This window comes from Apteryx mantelli, chromosome 9 (genome assembly GCF_036417845.1).
Source record: "Apteryx mantelli isolate bAptMan1 chromosome 9, bAptMan1.hap1, whole genome shotgun sequence".
NCBI classification, from domain to species: domain Eukaryota; kingdom Metazoa; phylum Chordata; class Aves; order Apterygiformes; family Apterygidae; genus Apteryx; species Apteryx mantelli.
In genome coordinates, this window is record NC_089986.1 from 9,316,836 (window position 1) to 9,336,499 (window position 19,664).

General features: G+C 44.9%; 1 protein-coding gene across 4 annotated transcripts in view; it reads left to right on the forward strand.

Moving 5' to 3' along the window:
• Window positions 1-19,323, forward strand: part of LOC106482246 (calcium-activated potassium channel subunit beta-2) — a 112,178-nt gene extending 92,855 nt beyond the window's left edge. For 3 of the 4 annotated variants that reach the window (XM_067301426.1, XM_067301427.1, XM_067301428.1), the window contains 4 exons: window positions 1,340-1,450; window positions 7,989-8,159; window positions 10,909-11,104; window positions 18,825-19,323. In XM_067301426.1, coding sequence (XP_067157527.1) covers window positions 1,395-1,450; window positions 7,989-8,159; window positions 10,909-11,104; window positions 18,825-19,109 — 708 coding nt within the window. In that variant the 5' untranslated portion in view covers window positions 1,340-1,394 and the 3' untranslated portion in view covers window positions 19,110-19,323. The remainder of the gene's footprint in view (window positions 1-1,339; window positions 1,451-7,988; window positions 8,160-10,908; window positions 11,105-18,824) is intronic. The other variant, XM_067301429.1, reaches the window with a different exon arrangement.
• Window positions 19,324-19,664: the final 341 nt, after the last annotated feature.

Here is a 19,664-nt window from a genome sequence, read left to right on the forward strand (position 1 = left end):
TATCTGGAATATTGCAGAAAGTTTTTCTCTGAGTGCAGTAAAAGCACAAAGCACTGTGCAGTGAAATAGTACGAAATACGACCTCACCAAGAAGGGCTCAGTTCAAGATCAAGATTATAACTAAGCCTCATGAAAACCAGGAGCAGACCAGGAGGAGCTACTAGGGGAGCTGTGGCCCTGCACTAACACTGTCCAATACAGCCTATGCTTCAAGCCTGGCAATGAAGTTGCCACCTGGAAAGATGGCTGTTCAAAATCAGTTGGTCTAGGGTAACCAAATCTGCTAGGAGCAATATAGAGAGAGTGAATCTGCTTTGAATCAGAGCAAGAGAGCAGCTGACTTCCTGAGGTCCTTTCAACCCTGTATTTCTGATTCTGTGAGATCTAATTGAAGTAAAAGATCCAAATTCAGTCCTTACAATGAAACTCCTTAAACTTTTCCCTTCTTTGGAAGAGGGCCCTGAAGGCCCAAGAGGAGAATGCTGCAGAGCTGATGCCCCACGTGAAACAAGGAACCCCCTGGGCATGAGCCTATTCTAAGAGATTTTAGAAAAATCACAGGTGAGGACTTCTCATGGAAGGAGAAAGTTTATGCTTGAAAGACACAGAATGGAAGGTGATATTAGCAGCACTACAAGGGCTCTAGGAAAAAAACACAGAAGTGGGAATGGGAAAGGAAGATGAAGAAAGAGTAAATAAGGTGATAGTAGGAGGAAATTCACTGGAGCCCAGTTCAAAAAAATCAAGAAAAACACTTTGTTTAGCTTCTGAGACAGCTGTAATTGGTCTGGCCAAACAGACCACGGACAGTCATTTCAAAAGTTATTGGACAGTTGTTTCTCTATGTGAAAAAGCATCTCTGAGACATCAGATACATTTCTATAAAACAATGCATTACTTCTCATACTTGTGCCTTATTCAGACAAACACGTTCCTTGAGAGCCTCACCTCACTGAGAGCTACTGTACAACCAATTAACTGTAACGAACATGCAATGACCACTTTCCACCCAAAAATACTACCATAAAAATTGGATGTGCCTATTATCTTTTCTTAAAATACCAATAATCTATTGTTGATGGTGCAAATCTTATGCAGTGCTGAGCGTAGCTAAGCCCAGTTAGCTAGGATCACATTTTATCAGAGTGTCTAAAAAGATCTACCAGGCCGTCCCCTCAATCTGTCATCTCCATTATTTTACATATCACCCTGAGTTAATAAATGGTCCATCTTCAGAGCTCTCTGGGCACGGCCACAGGGGACTTGGCACAATGGACATAAGGTGGTCTGCTGCTGCATTTGAAATGGGCAGTGACAGAGATTATCCCTCTTCCCCCAGGTCCTTCCATCGTCCCACTGCAGCGAGCAAACCCAACACTGGGCAACCCTCTAAGATGTTTATCTGGACCAGTGGCCGGAGCTCTACATCTTACAGACATGATGAGAAAAGGTAAATGGCATCGCTGCTGATTGTCTCTTATGGGTTTTAAATTTTGGGGGCTGTGACCTGCAGCTTATCTTCCCTGGCAGTATTGGGGGAGGGAGAAGGGATGCAAGGGGTGTCCCCCCCTTTCCTCTCACTCCTCCCAGTTATTGCTCCACTGAGAACAGGACCAGCTAATAAATGTCAGGGCTAACATGCCAAGCCAATAAAGAGTGGAGGGATGATGCTAGAGGCATGGCCACAGTCTTCCTTGCCGCCAGGACATCAGCAGCACACAGGGCCCAGCTCTGGGGCTGGCACACATTGTCAAGCACACTAATCCCCAGCCATGAGTGTGCAACCCCAGCCCCAAGCCCAGCAATGGCTTTATGCCCTCTCCAGGCATCCCACTTCCAGGCATGGGCCCATCCTGCAGCCCCCCAACTCTCACCCCTTCAGACAACTCTCAAACACTGTACAACTTTTATGCATCTGGATGATACATCCAACTGCCAGACATGTTTTCTGTTTATTTGCATGTGTGTGTGTGTGTGTGTGAGCGTGCGTGCATTACATTGTACAATAGCTGGTTGATGACAAGCAGCATGAAAGTGAGCTGATTACTGCGAGACTGTCAGCCCACTTAAGTGGTGTTGCTGGAGGGAATAGGCTGAAGGAGACAGAGGAATAATGTGAGTCACTGGATTTCCCAGGGGAGCAAGGAACTACACAGAAGAGGAGGAAAGGGAGGGAGAGGTTTTAAGTCCACAGACAAAGACAGCACTCAGTTGGGAATGAGAGAAGTTAAATATCACTGATGAAAGAACAATTGTCTGTAATGCCCAGATTCATCCTTCCAAAATCTCCCTCCTTTGTAGTGAGATTTGCTGGACAGCTTGTCTTGTCACAACTGGACACATTTCCCTTTCTTTTCTTTTCCTTCCCCCTACTCCCCCGTGCCTCCTCTCCTTCAGTTCCCCTTGCAGTCACTATTAAATGTAATCACAAAAAATCAGACTCCAGTGAAACAAAAACAGAGGTCAATGTATCTACAGTGCCAATTAGCAAAACACACTCCTCAGTCATTCTAATGAGACATTATCGCTGGTATCTGCTAGGGAAAACGTGCTTGTGAGTTCAGGCACTAAAGCTGCCCTCAGGATGCTGAGTTTCTTTGGAGAATTGGCCCATTTGCTGAACTCTTCTGCAAAGGCTACACAGGTGTTCAGCTCTTTTGGTAATCTGATCCCAAACAGATATTTTAAAGAACAAAGGCCAGCTTGGCAGCGGGTTTCCATGGTGTCTCAGTTGGAGTTAGTTATCTAACTGCCTGTTGTACTTCTGAGAGTCCCCTCTTTAATTGAGTTTTCCCCAGGCAAGTGGTCTTCTGTGTTAATACACTGTCATGAACTGGATGGTCCAAGGTTAGATACTTGCAGGATATATCTGCCCACATGTTGAGCTGGCTGGGAGCCATGTGCCCCTGATTATCATGGCCTTAAGCTCATACCATGCCTTTGAACAGGGCTTATTAGCTTGAGCTGAGCACAGTGCTAAACAGGGCTCACTGGCTTCTGGTCAGCTTAAACCCTGGGCAGAGCTAGGGAGCAGTACCTTAGCACTTACACACTGGTTGTGGTAATTTCAGGTGCCTTCTCAAGCAATTGGGTGGGTTTATTTCCCAGGCAATCCTGCAGAACCGTGCAGAAAGCTTGTTCATACCCTGCGAGTGATAAAAAAATGCAGGAGCAAATGGGAGGAATAGAAAATGGAAACAGGATAGTGCTGACGGCAGCCTCAGGACTGCAAAGGAGAGGTGTTAACACAGAGCAAGTGTTGCTGACAGGAGGAACTCATCTGCTAGCAGTTGGCGGTGATTTTAACACATGTAAGGTCACCAGCATAATCACTATGTCTAACAGGCAGTGCATTTTAGAGAAATAACTTCCCCTAGATGACCCTTTCCTAGGAATTTTGTTGTTTAAGCTTCAGACAGGAAGACTGTTAGCTGGGAGAGCAGACTTTTCTCCTAACACACCTCACAGCTGCAGACTTTCAAAGGGTCACACTGGAATAATACCCAGCTCCAGGGAAATGTCACTTGCATGGAGGAATCACCTCCTCTTGTGTGAAAGGTGGTTCATGGCATGTGCTTTTGCAGGACTGAGGCTAAAGCTGTGTATTTCATGGGTTTGTTTTAGACATGTGCTATTTCCCAGCTGCCACTTTTTAGGTTTTGGAAACCTAGTCAAGCCACCTTTCTTCTTCAGCTGTCAGTTATGTTTTTCACAACATTGTAGGCTTGGAAAGCTAAAGCACTGGTTCGGTTTGATTCACTTCAGTCCAATTTGGTGGGGATAAGGGAAGGAATCAAGTGAACTTGTTTTCCCTCACCCAAGGTCTGTTCTTATCGAAAGGAATCCTGCTACAACCATCACTGAGATTTGTATAAGAGCTCTAGAAGTTTTCTTGTTGCCATAGCTCTAATAACAAAAATTGATGCAGCTAAATATACCCTGTAAAGAAAGATATAAGAAATAGGCCTCTGAGCAGAAAAGTCCCTGAACACGGGGAATTCTGCAGGTAATATCCAGGATTTTTTGACCTTTGTATTCAAGGATTCTGATATCAGTAGACAGCTCAGCATAAGGCAATTTGAGTGATATCTGCATAACAACTTGATATCAGAGAACTAAATGTGAATTCAAAGTCACTCAGAATAATTCAAGTGGGCACGTATTCCCACCTGACAATCCCAATGACCATGGAGTGCCAAAGGAGGCAGCGTCTCCCTCAGCTCAACTCCATGGTCCATTCGCAAAGGACAGAATTTGAGGGTGGTGATTTGTGTTTATTTTTTTTTAAAAAGGTATATGCTTCCAGATACCTGGTTATTATAGATTCCAGGGAGGAAACTAGATTCCTTTTGCAATGTTCCTAGATCCACCCATTTTGGAGTGAAACAAGAACTGTTGTACTGCATCAGAAGAAGCATTACTTTAGCTCCCCCAGTCTATATGACAGTGCTTGATTGTAAATGCTTGGCTTATAGGACCATTCCTAATACATACCCATAAATTCATCATATCCCTGGCATTGCGAAGCTGTCCCACCCCATGCTGGCAGACCACAGAGTGCATAGGATGCATGTGGCAAGCCTCATCCTGCGCAAAACCTAGTGCTAAGAGGTCACATCCCTTGTAATGGTAAAAGAAACAGCTCCTTGCTGCAGCAAACATGAACAGGTTTCTTTATTAAGGCCAGTACTCTCCAAAGAGCACTGTAATTCTCCTTGACTGTCTAATATTCAAGTTGACTAAACATACTCCGGGCTGCCTAATTTCATCACACAGGTTGTCCCTAAACATTCATCCAGAGATCACATAAGGAATTGATGACTCCACTGCAGAGGGATCCCTGCACTGCTGCTACGTAGAGAGAGGCAGAGGGGGGGATCTCTGCTCTGTCCCCACGCAAGGCACAGTCATAGCTGAGATTTCCTCTCTATGCCGCTGTACGGGTAGAGCAGCCAACCCGTATCCTGTGAGCAACCTGGCAAAAGGAACCTGGAGGCATAACAGGGGTGAACTTCAGTTCAGGAAATCATCAGGAGAGCAAAGAGCTTTTGTCCTTGGAGGCTTACTTTCTATTGAACGTCTTTGCACTAGGAGAAGAGGCCTCATGTTCTGACACCTGGAACTTCTATAAAAACAAGCAGTGTCATATTTGGGGAGTGATCATATGTAATCACAATTACTAGGCAGAGTCACTGAGATGAGTAATGTCCAGGATGCAGTGATCTGTATTTATACAAACCGCAGCAGTCAGCTAATTGTGGCTGTGCAGCCCTTGGATCCAAAATCAGCTGGCTAAGCACAGTGCTCTTCCAGCCCAGTGAGCAGAAAGAGGTCCCTTGGCTGTGCCAAAAGTTCACACATATGCGAAATCCCACCCCAGGGAGCGACACACACACACACACAGGCCACCCCTTCATAGACCCACGCTGCAGGTGGCGGGAAAGACGAATGTTCTCCTAAAACGACTTTGCCCCTCCAGCTAAGACGATGCTGAGGCTCTTCTGTTAGTTGTAAAATATTCTACTCAAAGGCGCACATGTGCTGCATCATGTGCCCCAAAGCCAGGGCTCCCTGGGGCAAAACATGAAGACTGATAAGAGCAGAAGCTCCTGGCATCAGCAGAAACAAGCTGCCACCTCCTACAGAGCGGACGCAAGTGGGGAGGAGGAGGGATGGTTACTCAGCCTGTCTCCTGAGACTGCTTCAAGACTGGTGTGTCACGTGTTAGCACGTGCCGACACCACCGCACAGCTTGGCATATGTTATCAGATTGACTTGTTGCAGGGATTCAGGAGGAAAAGCCCTTGACAAAGTGCACCAGACTGCCACTGTTCTGTTGTTTAGGGCTTTTAATAACAAATATCAGCAACAGAGCAACCAAACAACTGCTCCTAGCATGACCCCATAGGCAGAGCTTTATTTAGCTTTATTTACCATGGCCAGCGCACCCGGGAGACCTGCTTGGCACGCAGTCTGTGCACGCTTCTGTTTGTTTGCCAGTCCCTGCTAGACAGATCTACGACATACCCTTCAGTTCATCTCTTTTACCTCTCACTGCACGTTTCTTGGCTCAAGGCCATGTAGGAGGTATTTGTAACCATTCTCAATTAGCTATTTGTTTTTAAATTGTCCATTTGTACCACTTTTACGTTCTAGCTGCTCTGGTGACATTAATGACTGATTGCACTGTGTCTGTTTTATGTCTGCGCGCTGACATAAGTTATGCTATGTGATCGGCTAATGTTCTGGAACTGCATGACAATTTCTGCCTTCCTGCCTGCTTCCATTTGGGAGCAATGCAAATCGTAATAGTAGCTCTCAGAGTTAAATACAGTTTGATAAATAATAATAGAAAACTAACATTAGATTATTATTCTACAACACTTCTTTGAAGGCAACGGAATCCACTAGTTCCCAATATATTCCACTCCCCAACACCAGGGAAAATTTCAGCAGCCTGAATTACCCTTTCATTTGTAACTAGGAAAACATTGACAAGCTTTAAAGGATGATTTTGAAGAGAAACCATGAATACCTAAAGTATATCACAGTAGGTTGAAGAAACTTTAGTGGTTCTTAGGTTTGGGAGACTATCTGACTTTAGTAGCATCTAAGAAAATTTTTTGCTATAAAACCCCACACCATATGTGCTTTTCCTGGCTATGACTCACTCATCTAAACCCAAACTCAATTCAGGTTTCAAGGATTTCATTTCTTTCTTGTTTCTACTGTGTTAATTTAGGGTTTTACATATGTCTTAACCCTGACTATATCTTTGTCCCTGTTGGTGAATGTAAGTTATGCGGTTGGTCTATCACACACTGCTTTTTACAAGGATGAGTGAAACTTGGTGGTTTCAGCTTAAATGAGTGGTGGGTTTGCTAGAACCCAAAGTGATGTTGATGTTGCTCACCTGCCATTTTGCAGACAGTAGAAGAGGAACTTCTTCCACGTGTACTACTATGTCCATGTTATGGTGGTGCCAGGGCTCAGAGGTGTGCGGTTCACATGCATCGGGTGCTGCCTGGATGATTCAAAAGAACCGTAACAGAAAACACAGGAGATTTTGACCAGCCTCAGGTCTGTAAGTACATTTTAAACCCACAAAGTTTAAGTGTGTTTGAAATGTACTCAAATATTTCCTTCTTCACCATTGTGTCCTCATGACCCATTGAATCATCAAAGGCTTGGAGATGAAAGAAAGACTTATGGTTAGAAAATGGAAAGGACTCTGCTGAAGGGGAATGGTTTGTTGTTTCTTCTTTTTAAAATCCCGGAACAAATTGCTTTGGTGGATAATTTTCTGTGAGGGTTTTCACTGTAATGAGTAAATGGGCTTCCAGAAAGCTACTTTTTAATACAGTAAATAAGCTCCCAATCAAAAACCCGCAGAAATCAATTGCAAAATCCCCCTTGTCTTTCATGAACTTTGAGTCATGCTCAGGGTGGAAAATTACCCAAATCACTAACCTGTCGGGAATCAAGAAAGAATGTGGTCCTTTCAGATAATTTTTTCCACTACTTTCTTCAGGCTATTTTCTACGTTAGCTATTGACAAGTCTTACCTTGAGTGTAAAAATCTTACACTACAATAAGTCTGTTTGCCCTGTTCAGCTGAAAAAAAGACACTTCATATACCTAAAGCTATTTTAGTGGCATAAGCTGGAATTGACAGGTCAAATGCATCTATGGTATAATTCTACTGAGCCAATGAAGCTGCACCAAAGAAGGATTTACTGAGCTGGCACAAGTGTCTAATGTTTATATTTGCAATAAGAGGTTTTTACCTTTTCAGAAATGGCTGTAATTTATTTTGGAGATGAATAAATTTCCACCAGGTCAGAGTGAACCCGTTGAAAAAGGACATCTGAGGACCCTTAAGCCTTTCTCTCCTACGAGATGGGTATGGAGGTGGAACTACCCACCCTTTAGAGGGTTCATTGATTAAATATGAACTTCACATAAGAATGTATTATTTTCAACCTCAGAAATATTTACCAAAAAATCAGGGATCACGATCTACTGGATAAAAGGAAAACAGTCACAGCCCTAAAAGCCGGAGAAGACCGGGCCATACTCCTGGGGCTGGCCATGATGGTGTGCTCAATCATGATGTACTTTCTCCTGGGAATCACCCTGCTGCGGTCTTACATGCAAAGGTAATTTCATTATGGTCACCCTCATCTCAGACTATCTGCTCCAGCTGACTTCCTCTAGCTTTTTCCTTTTACTCTTTTCATTAAAGTTTTATAATCTTTCTTTTGGCCAGTGCAGGCCTGATTCTGCAGTTCCTTACCCGAGTGTAAATTAGGCATAGCTATAATGAAAGCAAGTTGAGTGATACTGGCATAAATGAGGGAAGAATTAGAACCTTTGCTTGAAAAAACATTTTAGGTTTGCCATAGTTTAACACAAGTTTAATTATAGCCGAGGGGTGGTAAAAGGCTTTGGATTCTGCGTGTACTCCCTATCACACAGTCTGGGTTGTATATAAGTCCCTGGTTCAGCTGGTGTGCTGAACCCTGTAAACCTCTTGGGCTTTGCTGTTTGGCTGTTGCTGTGAAGCCCAGTCAAATTCAGGAGGGACCAGCAAAAATATTTAGCAGCCTAGAGAATAAATGCACTTTCAAATGAAAAATGGAGATTCAATTTCAGAAAGAAATCAAGCTGCTTTGTAGCATGTAGCTTCCCATGTGGGTTAATATTTTCATTCTAAGAAGTGAAATCCTACAGAAATATAGTAATTTGCTGAAAGTGAAAGATCATCTTTCATTATTATTGCACTGCACTTAATTTTTCTGAGGTCTTCTCCAGCTTCTCTGTTAAGGAGCAGAAAGTTTGATTGGTGATTCATTAGCAGTATTCGAAAGCAGTTTTCAAGCACCAGCCCTATTTAAAATCTACCCCAGACTGTAATAAGATTGTCAACAATGTTTTTTCTGCCCTAATCAGTGAAGTTATGAGAATGAAAAATGTGTAACTGTGAATCAAAACATTAGTCTGTCATGCCCAAAATCATACTCTGGCAGTGGTCAATATCTGGCATGCTTTGGCTCATCCACCCTAGACTTCTTACTTAGGCATGTATGTTAAGTGCCTAAAATTAAATAGTATGAATATCCTCAGTTGTGTCATCGGTTCAGGAAAATATTCCTTCTTGACCCTGCAATGAACAGGAGAAGCCATGATGCATGAAGATCATTTGTCTTGATTTTCAGCACCTTATTTGTGTGATAAAAATATCTAATCTCTTTTTAAAATCCAGGCAACATTTAGATTTTGAAGACAGAGATCAAGCCCAGTTAGATATCTAAGAGTATGTACATTTCCAGATTGCTCTCCCAGACCCTTTAGCAATATCAGGGTCAATTGCAGAGGCTGTTAAGGTCAAAACTGCTCATTCGGAAAGCTGATTTATATTATGAGCTATGTGAAAAATTGCCCAAATATATGGAAACACCTACAAGGTATCAAATATTCCAGCTTTCTACAAGTCTGTTGTAGGTAGGTGTTAATCTGTTACCTCCATATATGAATAAAACAGCAGTCAGAAAGGTAAAATTGAAGAAATGAGGAAGAAAGGCCAGGAGTCTTTGCTGTCACTTCTTTTGGCAGAGCTAGGACATCCACAGCCAGATCTCCTTAGGGGTCATTCTCCCTTACAGACAGTGACACCCACCAACAACATACTGCCTGAGAGGAAAAAAAAAATCCTTTCACTTGATTTCCCCCCAGAAATCATAGCATAATTTAATAAAAATGTAAAATGCAATAAACAAGCTTAATTACTGCCAAACTGAAATGCCAAGAGAATTAGTCAGAGATCTTTGATAGCGCTTACCATCTAAAGCTTTTCGTAGGCTTCGTTACCTGGCAGGCAGACCCTCAGCCCATCCCTTTCTTCCAGTTCCCAGCAAGGCTCATCGGGAGTAGCAATAGCAGCGGGACAATTGCGCCGGGCTGCGAGCTCAGGGGCTGAGCAGCCTGCGCCTCGCATCGGCGCACAGCTGGGCATGGCACAGCCCATGTCTGCTGAGACCGGGGCAGGAGGGACGCAGGGCTTCAGGCTCCCTGCGCCGCCAGGAAGGGCCAAAAGGAGAACCAGGGGGCGAAACCTCTCCCCAGGCTCATAAAGGGCACAGAGGTGTCAGTGCGCCCTTCTCACTGCTCCTGTCCCAAAAGAAAATGTAGCCATAGATTTTGAAAAACGAACAAGAAATCCAAGTGAATGTTGTCCGTACGTAGCTAGGCTCCATCATCATCGGTTTTGGCCGCTGGTGAATGTGAGATAAGCTAAAATTCTCCAGAATGATTACATCAGCTGATTAAGCTTATTGAAAACCTAATGAGTTGTCACTAGAAAAAGCCTTTCCACAGGCAGAGTTGCATGCAGTATCACTTGTATATGGGTGTGTGGATACATACATGAATACGTGTACACTGGTAATGCAAAGCTGTCCTCACATCCTGCTTTTGGAGATGAACTGGACTTTGCGGTTAGCTGTCGAGTCTTGCTTCAAGACGCCCCATCACAGTTGCCATGTGCTTTGCACTCTCCCCTGGGCATGCTGCTCAGTTTTCTTCTCTGATTTTTCTGTTGATTCCCTTTAATCTCAAATATACCTTCTGCAGAAGTTCCAGTCCCCTTTTCATGTATAGGTAGACAGAACATATGTGAATCATATATTTTTATGCTGAAGACACAAACTTTTAGTACTACAGAATAATTCCCCCAGTCTGTGACATGTGACTTGTACTGAGAAAGTCCAGCCGCTGCTCCAAAACCCAGCAGAATATACTCTCTCCTGTAAGGTGTCCACGGGTATATCTCCGACAGAAACCCTGAGCTGCATTTAGTGCTCATTGCCCATCCTTGCCATGCTCTAACATTTCTTTTTTTCTACTTAGTGTCTGGACAGAAGAGGCTCAGTGCACGCTTCTCAACGCATCCATCACAGAAACCTTCAACTGCTCATTTAGCTGCGGTCCAGACTGCTGGAAAATCTCTCAGTACCCCTGCCTACAGGTGTACGTTAATCTCACCTCTTCTGGCCAAAAGCTTCTACTCTACCACACTGAAGAAACAATGAAAATTAATTCTGAGGTAGGAGCATGGAACAAAATTTCTTCTCCCATGGGTTTCTGGAGGGCTGCTCACCCTGCTATACACATTCATCCTCTTGAAGCAACATAAGGCTTCCAGCTCTGACTTCCTTGGTAAATGTGGAGCAGAGACAGCAGAAATCAGTGTGTGAACTGAATTCCCGCTGTGGGTTGGGCTGTCCCTTGTGCTCATGGGGTGTCCCATAAGGGGGGACAGCACAAACCACTGCCGTCCCACAGCCCTCAAATTTCCAGTTAAGCTCCATCGCCGCACTCCCATGGGGAGATCCCTGCCTAGAAACCCATACGAGAGCGGAAGTAAACCCCTGAGCCTGCACCACGGTAGCACTACACGGAGCTGTTTGCAGGGGAGCAGAGGCTATGGCACTGTCCCAGCGCTGTCCCACCCTGGGAGCGCAGCTTGTCCCATGCAGGGCCGTGTCCTCCCAGCCCGGGGCTGGCACCTGCCCCTGGCCTGCAGCAGCTGCGGTTGCCTGCTCTCCATCTCCTCATCCTTTGCAGCGTAAGCAGTGTTTTACAGAGGCAAACGAGTGCTGAGCCCTCATCACGTGTATATTCTGGGGGAGCTGCGGACAAATCACTTCCCATTCGGGTATGGCTCTGCATTATGTCTTAACACCTCTAGCAATGTACGTGGAGCATCTGTGGTGGTGAGAACAGAAATGGCTTTATTACTGCGAGGCTGAGCATGGCGACAGGGAGGAACAGAAGTCCCCATGTCTAAAGCAGACTTGTCTCCATCTGGATCTCTGGTGACAAATTCGGTGCCCAGACTAGCTCCAGCGCGGTCAGCTGTGCCACCAGGATCAGGACACAAAATTTATCCCTATGGGTGGCACAAAGATGCTGATAGTCTGCCAGTGAGAGATTGTCAAAATAAAAAGAGTAGCATAAAAATAAAAGGCCTAGTTTCTGAGCTTATATAAATTAAGGAGTCAGCCAATCTTTCTTGCACCATTTCCCTGGTACCAGACATTGAAATAAAAATTATTTTTAACAAATCTGCATAAAAAAAAAACCCTCTCTCTGCTTCAGCAAGTGTAAAATCCGACGTAACTTGATCCAGGTGGGACTGAGGCAGCTCATGTCTGGAGGCTATAATGAACATAGCGATGCACAGAAGGCGTCGCTTCCTCCGGCCTACAGTCACAGCTGTGCCGGTGACGCAGTGCTGTGTGCATCACAGCCGAGGCAAGCAACCGGCTGTTCGCAGGTGGCTGCTCGCTTCCTTTGTGCGGCAGGACGCTGTGGACCGGACTGCTAAATGCCCCTCTCCCACCTCCTCTTCTTTGCGCTTGCAGTGCCTGGGCGCAAAAGCCTCCAAGCTGCAGCAACCCGAGATGCAGCTAAATCGCTCAGATTTCAAAGCACCAGATCTGCATTAACTACTTAGTTCTCCAAGGTCACCGAACCCCAAACTACAGGCACCCGGCAAACCGCAGCGCAGCCCAGCCCAGCCCTGGTTCAGGCTGCTGACAGCGTAACCTATTGTGTTTCTATTTATGGGAGCAGTTCAGCAGACCAAATTGCTTCTGCATATTAAGATGAAGTGATATTAAAATTAGTCAAAGCACTGACTGGTTTCACCGGGCCAGTTATTCTGCTGGATAATTAACTCCTGTGGCTGGTGTACAAAGTCCTCCGGAGCCAAACTGTGAAACGAAGAGCAGTGTCCTCACCTCCCCTCCCAGGTCTGCGGTAACGCAGAAGGGAGGCGCTCGGCCTCAGGCGCTCTACTCCACCGGCAGGACAGACTTAACTTTCTGCTGGTGCAGAAGCAAAATCCGGCGACACACCTGCCACAGTTCGATTAAAACAGATCAGGTCAGTCTCTGTCCTCCAGTGGACTCAAACAAATCAGAAGATTCAGCATAAATGTCCAAATTCTGTTACTGATGATTTTTGTTTGCTGAAATCAACTTTGAAATTCTCCCAGGCGTGGCATCCTCTTAATTTAATGTAGGCACAGTTAATCCTTCTCCAGCCCAAGGTTGTTTTACAGGTTAAGCGCCGCTCTCAGGAGGATTCCTAGGTTTTCCTGATGTGCTGCTGGCTATGTGCTCTGAATCCAAATGCAGTTTCAAGTGGAGCTTGGCCCTTGATTGTAATGTGAATAAAATACCTGCCTCCTCATGCCCAGCTGGAATGAACAGAGACTCCAAGTTTCAGCGCGCTCAGATCAGCACAGCAAATCTCAGCTCTCTGGTCAGGAGGCCCTGTCCTCCTCACGGCCCCGGAGCAGTATTTTCGGTGCAGTATGCAGGACAGGCACCCGCAGGGGCAGCGAGGCAGCGGTTACCGCTGAGGTCAGGGAGCTTCTCCGCTAACCAGTCATCAGTATTGCCTCTGCTTCCTTCCTTCGTTTGTCATCGGTCTCTGCTGAGAAACTAAAATATTGCTCCCAGACGGCAGTGAAGGCCCCGAGCAAGAGTCGGCTCCAGCTGGTTGGTTAAAAGCAGCTGGGGCCGTTATAGGCCTGGGATGCAAAATAAGGCTGATCCAGGATCGCAGGGCCCAGGAAACGCACCAGCTCCCTCAGAGCCGTTATATGAGCCTCAGGCTGCTCCCAAACAGTCTAGGGACTGCTTGTGCTCAAAACCATTCCCAAGCACCTTCATTACAGAAGGACTTGGGAGCAGCGACTTTCCTAAGGTGGTGCAGGCAATCGGGGCGACGTCCGCAGCCCCCTCGTCCCGCTCTCGGCGCAGAGAGCCCTCACGCAGACCCGCTCCCTTCGCGAAGCCTCACAGGCCTCTGCGGGAGAGCTGGAAGGGCAGCCAGGTCCCGTTTCAGGGCCTGGGTGTTCAGGATTTGTCACGGTTTTAATGCAACCGCAGTGCCTTGGACTGGGGAAAAATAACAAGGTATTTTCCAGACAGACTAGCAGGCTCAGAGCATCCCGGACATCCCCTGCGCAATGTTCACCGTCTTTCTGCTCAGTCTCTATGTGCACCCTGGCACTCCTTCTCTGCGTGATTTCCCCCCACGCTCGGTACGTCCCTCCTTCCACCTACTCCTATATTGGAGGTCTGCATTTCTTACCTTCCTCCTTGGGAAAAAAAAAAAAAGAAAAAGAAAGAAAGAAAAAAACACCATACCCTGTGTCACTGAGCCCTAACATTCCTGGCAATGTTGCAGAGAGTGGCCAACACGAGTGACCTTCAAAAGGTCGGCATAACCCTGCCAACCTTTCCATCTCATGCTCATCACCCTGCACGCAGAGCAGCAGCTGCAGCCCGTCCCTCTCCCCTTCTTGTCACCTGCTCAGACTGAGGAAAATGCACTTTGATTTTAAATAATGATTAATCTAGAAAGCTGCTAGATAAACTTGCTGTCTTCCCAAAAGGTCAGGTAAGGAGTAGGTGCAGTTTATATTGAGATATACAGCGTACTGCCGTCAGTCTCCAGTCAGAATCAATGGGAAGTAAATGGATGCCAGTCAAGCTGCTTGAATCTTTCCCAGAAAAGCACACAAGATTTTTCATGCCTTTTCATTGCTCTCGCTCTGCATATTTTATCTCTAGCCTCTAAGACAAGTGCAGCCCCTTGTCAATACTACAACCACAGCAGCTTAAATGCTTTTGCTGCTGCACTTTCTCTTTTCAACTGTCAGATGCTGTAACAGCCTCTGGGGAAAGCAGATCGGACCGGTGTCCCCTTGCTCTCAGACCACGGAGCCAGTTTGTCACGCCGAGGAAGGGATGCAGTATTTAAAGCAGTTCTCAAGTCCTCATTCTGATCTTATACTATATCACTTTGATTCTTTTCATGTCATTGGGGTTACAGCTGATTTATATCCATGCTCCGTAAGTGAGATAACAAGCAGACTTTAATCACCAAAATCACTGTTATGCCAGCTATAACTGCCTGATATTGAGAAATGATGGTGGCATCTCATGGTTTCCCACTGAAAGTTCAGGTATTTATAACCCAGAGGGGAGTTCGTGTAGTGCAGGTGGAGCAGCAATGTTCGGCTGCAATTCCCAGCAGACCCACTTCTGGACTGGGGTTGGAAGATTCAGTCTGTAGAAATAAATATCAGGCTAATGGCAGACACAAAACTCCTCCTTCAGCCCTCAGTCCAACCTCTTTCACTTTTCAGAAGAGATGTAAACTGAGGTCCTGGCCACTTTCTCATCAAGATTGCTGCAGCACGTCTTATAAGAGTATAAACGAGGTGTTTCGAATCCCAACTTGCAAGCTCAGTATGACAGTGACAAACACCCCAGCCACAGAAAGAGAACGAGAGCTATGCATTTCACTTCTCGCCTGAATTAGGGGCTTCTCTGGCAATACTGTTGTCAGTGTGACTTCACTGACTTAATGAAGCTGCTTCCAGGTTGCCCAGAGATGTTTCGGGATTCCCCAGCCTTGGAGATATTCATAACTTGACCAGACAAGTCGCTGAGCAACCTGATCAGCTGGCCCTACATTAAGCAAATCTTTGAACCAAGTAACCTGTACAAAGTATCCAATCCTTTAAAGTAGGGAAGTTGAGCTGGAATATCTTAAGACAAGTTCTTTTTGTCACTATCTAGTATGCCCTTCTTCTAATCGGATTGCAAAAAACACAAGAGCCACTTTTCTCATGTCGTATCACAGAATCCTTAACGGAGGTAGAGATCCAGACATTGTTTTCTTTCAGATTTCTATGTGTTTGACAGTACAGAAGAGTAACAAAACAGTATCGATTTAGTAATCTAGATTCACCGATATAGCGTAATTATATATAGACAATCCCCTGCCATATATTGAAGTAAACTAAATGAAGATCAAACCAAAGAAAACACTCAGAACATCTCATTATCAATGTCTACCATCTTCCCTGCCAATGACCTGTCCAGCACAACAGATGCCAGCAAAAGCAAAGCCAGCACAGTGTTATCCTCCAGCTCTTGCTGGAAAAGCCAGGTCCTGGAAGGAGGCCACCAGCACCTCGTGACCACAGCTTAACACACAGGCGCTTTAGGAATGTGTCCTTGCACCAAGGACTAGGAAACCCTCAGAGCTGAGCAGAGGCGCTGTGAACTGCTAAGAGCTCAGAAGAATAGAACGAGGCACTTAGGACATAGAGTAAAGGGGACCCATGTCTTATAGACTGGGTAAAAGCCCGCAGCAGAGAGAGAAAAGTTCTCAGCGCCAGGAGCCTGGCTCACTGACAAAGTATATCGACCTTCCTTGCACAATTACCTTTAATAGCTTAGGTTTTTTAAAAACTTGCTTGCCACTCGCAGCCTAGCTAGCCTGACGTAGCTGATGTCTCCAGTACTATTAGGAATTACAGACCACAATTAGAGTTCTGCTTGGGCCTTGGGTCTCCCAAGAATACAGTATGCTTGGAAAATACTCAGACTTGCAGGAAGTCAGACCTTCCCACTGCACTCTTGGGACGTTTCCGTGGACTTTGAGTCCAGGAATCTCATCATTTGGGCTTTTATGTGCCTGCAGTTTTCTGTCGTTGCAGGGGACTGTTGAACTTCAGCAAAGAGTGACCAAGCTGTCATTTAATCTCCTCACTCAGGCGTGTAACAGTTGGGACTTCAAGGAACAAAAATGTATAGCACCAAGCTTGCAAAAAAAAAAAAAAATCTGAGCTGGAAATACCACATTTAGAGCAGTGACAGTGTATAATTTAGTAAAAGAAATTGAGGTACAGCTTCACTGAAAAATTCCCCCTACTTGTTAGATTATGATATATTAAAGAGTAGTAGGGACTGGGAGAGGGCTTGTGGCTTCCGACATTTAAGACAAAGCTGGGCAGAGCGCAAGAGAATAGCCTGGAGGGAGCAGTCCTGCACCAGCAAGGGAATGGATGAGATATGACCTCTCTGAGATTTTCCATCTCTAATTTCTAGAGTTCTATGAAATATTCATAATGGAAGTGCTGACATGCTCTACCCTTACTGCTATAGTCTGCTAACTCCAGACAGTATCTCTGCTGTGCTTCAAATCATATTCCCAGCTAATAAACTTGCCAATGGATCAATCAAATCCTGTTATGAGGTTAATCCTTTGATCATTATTAGGGCTAGAGATTTGTCGCAGTACATTATGAAAAGTCACAGCATGGTCATGAAAAAGAACTGAGGGACATTTATAGAGTTTATACATTGAAAAAAAAATAATCAAAAGTCATGGGTCACATTATTTTAATCAAAAGTCTTTTTTCCTTTGTAAAACTTGCTTTCTCTCATTAAATTATCTAAAGCTACTTTAGCTGCTCGCCCAGCAGAAGCATGTTCAGCCATGCAGCAACGCAGCCAGGGGAGCATAGCAGGGGGCCTTTGATCGGCCCATCACTGCAAGGGAGTGGTGATCTACTTGGTCCCTCTGTGCGTGCTCAAGCTGAAGTCACACAACAGCTTCCCCCCCGTCCTTAAGCTGTTCTTGCCTAGGTAGAGAATTTAATCAAAATCCTATTCAAGTGTGGATGCTTTCAGGTGTGGAGGCAGGTAACTGTCTAAAAGATGGGAGGGAGCAAGGGGCCCTGAGCTGTCCCTATCAATCCCCTTTCCAGATTAGCAGCAGCAGCAGCAAAGTCAGGTGTTGCTACGTTAAAGTCTGGATGGGGCTTCAGCCATTGCATGGCTGTCCGGCAGGGCACCTGGCAGCACCGGCACTTTAAAGGGAATGGTCAGACTAGCCCAGGGACTCCGGCCTGCAGGTCCCATGGAATATCTTCAACTCATGGACTCCATAAACTAGCTTTTTTAATTAACTTGTTTCTAGTATTGCCTGGAAATGTTTGAAACATGCCCACTGCGTAGCAAGACTCCCAGCCTTGTCTAGTGCTCTCTCTTTGAAGCACAAGCTGTGCCAGGTTTCAGACAGGTGGTTTCTGAAGGTAAATTAAGTATTGCAGCGGCTTCTTGCCAGTATCTATGTTCAGGGTTGGCTCTCCTCCTGGGTTTTTCTGAAGCAATAGGTAGCAAGACACCACTGCAGGCACTCCCTTTGTGCCCTACACATTGGTTAGGAACTGCACTAGATAGAGCTATTCCCAAATTTTCTAGTCCCTGTGACCAAGACTGAAATTCAAGCAACACCTTCAGAAAGAGTGAATCATTTCATTACTCAGTGGTCAAAGAGAAGACTAAGAGCCATCCAAATAGCCAGGCTGATCTTCAGCTAAAGATTGAATAAAAGCTTTCTGAGATGTCAGTGGGGAAAATCTGTATTTTGTCTCAGACTTCCTACATGACCCAAACTGAGGCATTCCTCTCAAAGGAAAATTTGTATAAAGGTCTCTGGTTGGCCTTCCTCTCTGTGAGTGAACTCTTTTGCCCACTATGATCATACTGATCATCTGCAAGTGAGATCTGAACCACCAGATTTGTATTTACAGACAGGCAATTACCATCTAAATGTGAGAATATGCATGCCACTTCAGATGAAGAGGTACTTCATCAGTTCCATTTTTGCATGTGTAAATTAGCAGTAATAATATATTCACCTATCTCACGAGGCTGCTGTGCAGATTAAAGCATTAACGTTTGTACAGCACTTGGAGACTCTCCAATGGGAAATTCTGTAGATGTGCAAAATATTGAGTTTTGTCTGTGATAAATTTATTATTACCTTAATAGTATTGCACTCTTATTATGAAAACCATAATCATCTTGAGATTTTCCTGCTTACCACCTGAAACAGATATTGTATCTGGTTTGGAGATGCATCTTTTCCCTCTGATTTCTTCCCAGTGTTCATACATACCCAAGTGCGGCAAGAATTATGAAGAATCCATGTCGCTTGTGAATGTTGTAATGGAAAACTTCAGAAAGTACCAGCGCTTCTCCTGCTTTTATGACCCCGAAGGCGTTCAGAAGAATGTGATATTAACTAAACTGTACAGCTCCAACGTGCTGTTCCACTCCCTCTTCTGGCCCACCTGCATGATGATCGGTGGGGTCGCCATTGTCGCCATGGTAAAGCTGACTCAATACCTTTCCCTCCTCTGCGAGAGAATCCAAAGGATCAATAGATAAAAACAAAAACTTCTCTGAGATGTATTTACAGCTAAAATACTGTTTTCTCATTCTTCACCAAAGAACCTTAAGTTTGTAATGTGCAAGTCTGTTATAACTTCCTTACTATATTCTTATAAGTAGAGCAATAATGCAAAAGCTGTTCTATATGCAAACATGATGTTATTATTATGCAGACAACAGAAAAAAACTACTGTTTTGTGTTGACCGTCTATATGATCTTGTTTTATGCTGAGACTAGTACTTCTTTCTTTTCTACAGCCAAAATAGGGCTCAGTGTGACCATTTGCCAAGCTTAGTCAATGAATACATTGACATTTTCAATGTAAAGGATTCTAGGGAAAATTCACCCCTGGACAAAGGGCAGCAAATGACTTGTGCATCACTTAGGTCTCACGTCTGACTCAGTCCATGCAATAGATCTGTGGTTTTATTTTTATTATTATTATTGGCTGCAGGGAATAAAAGTATAGAATTGACAGTTGTCTGTGAGCAGAGGGCACAGAATAGACATATTTTGAGGCCAGCATAAGCAGTAACAGTATTTTCAGCCTA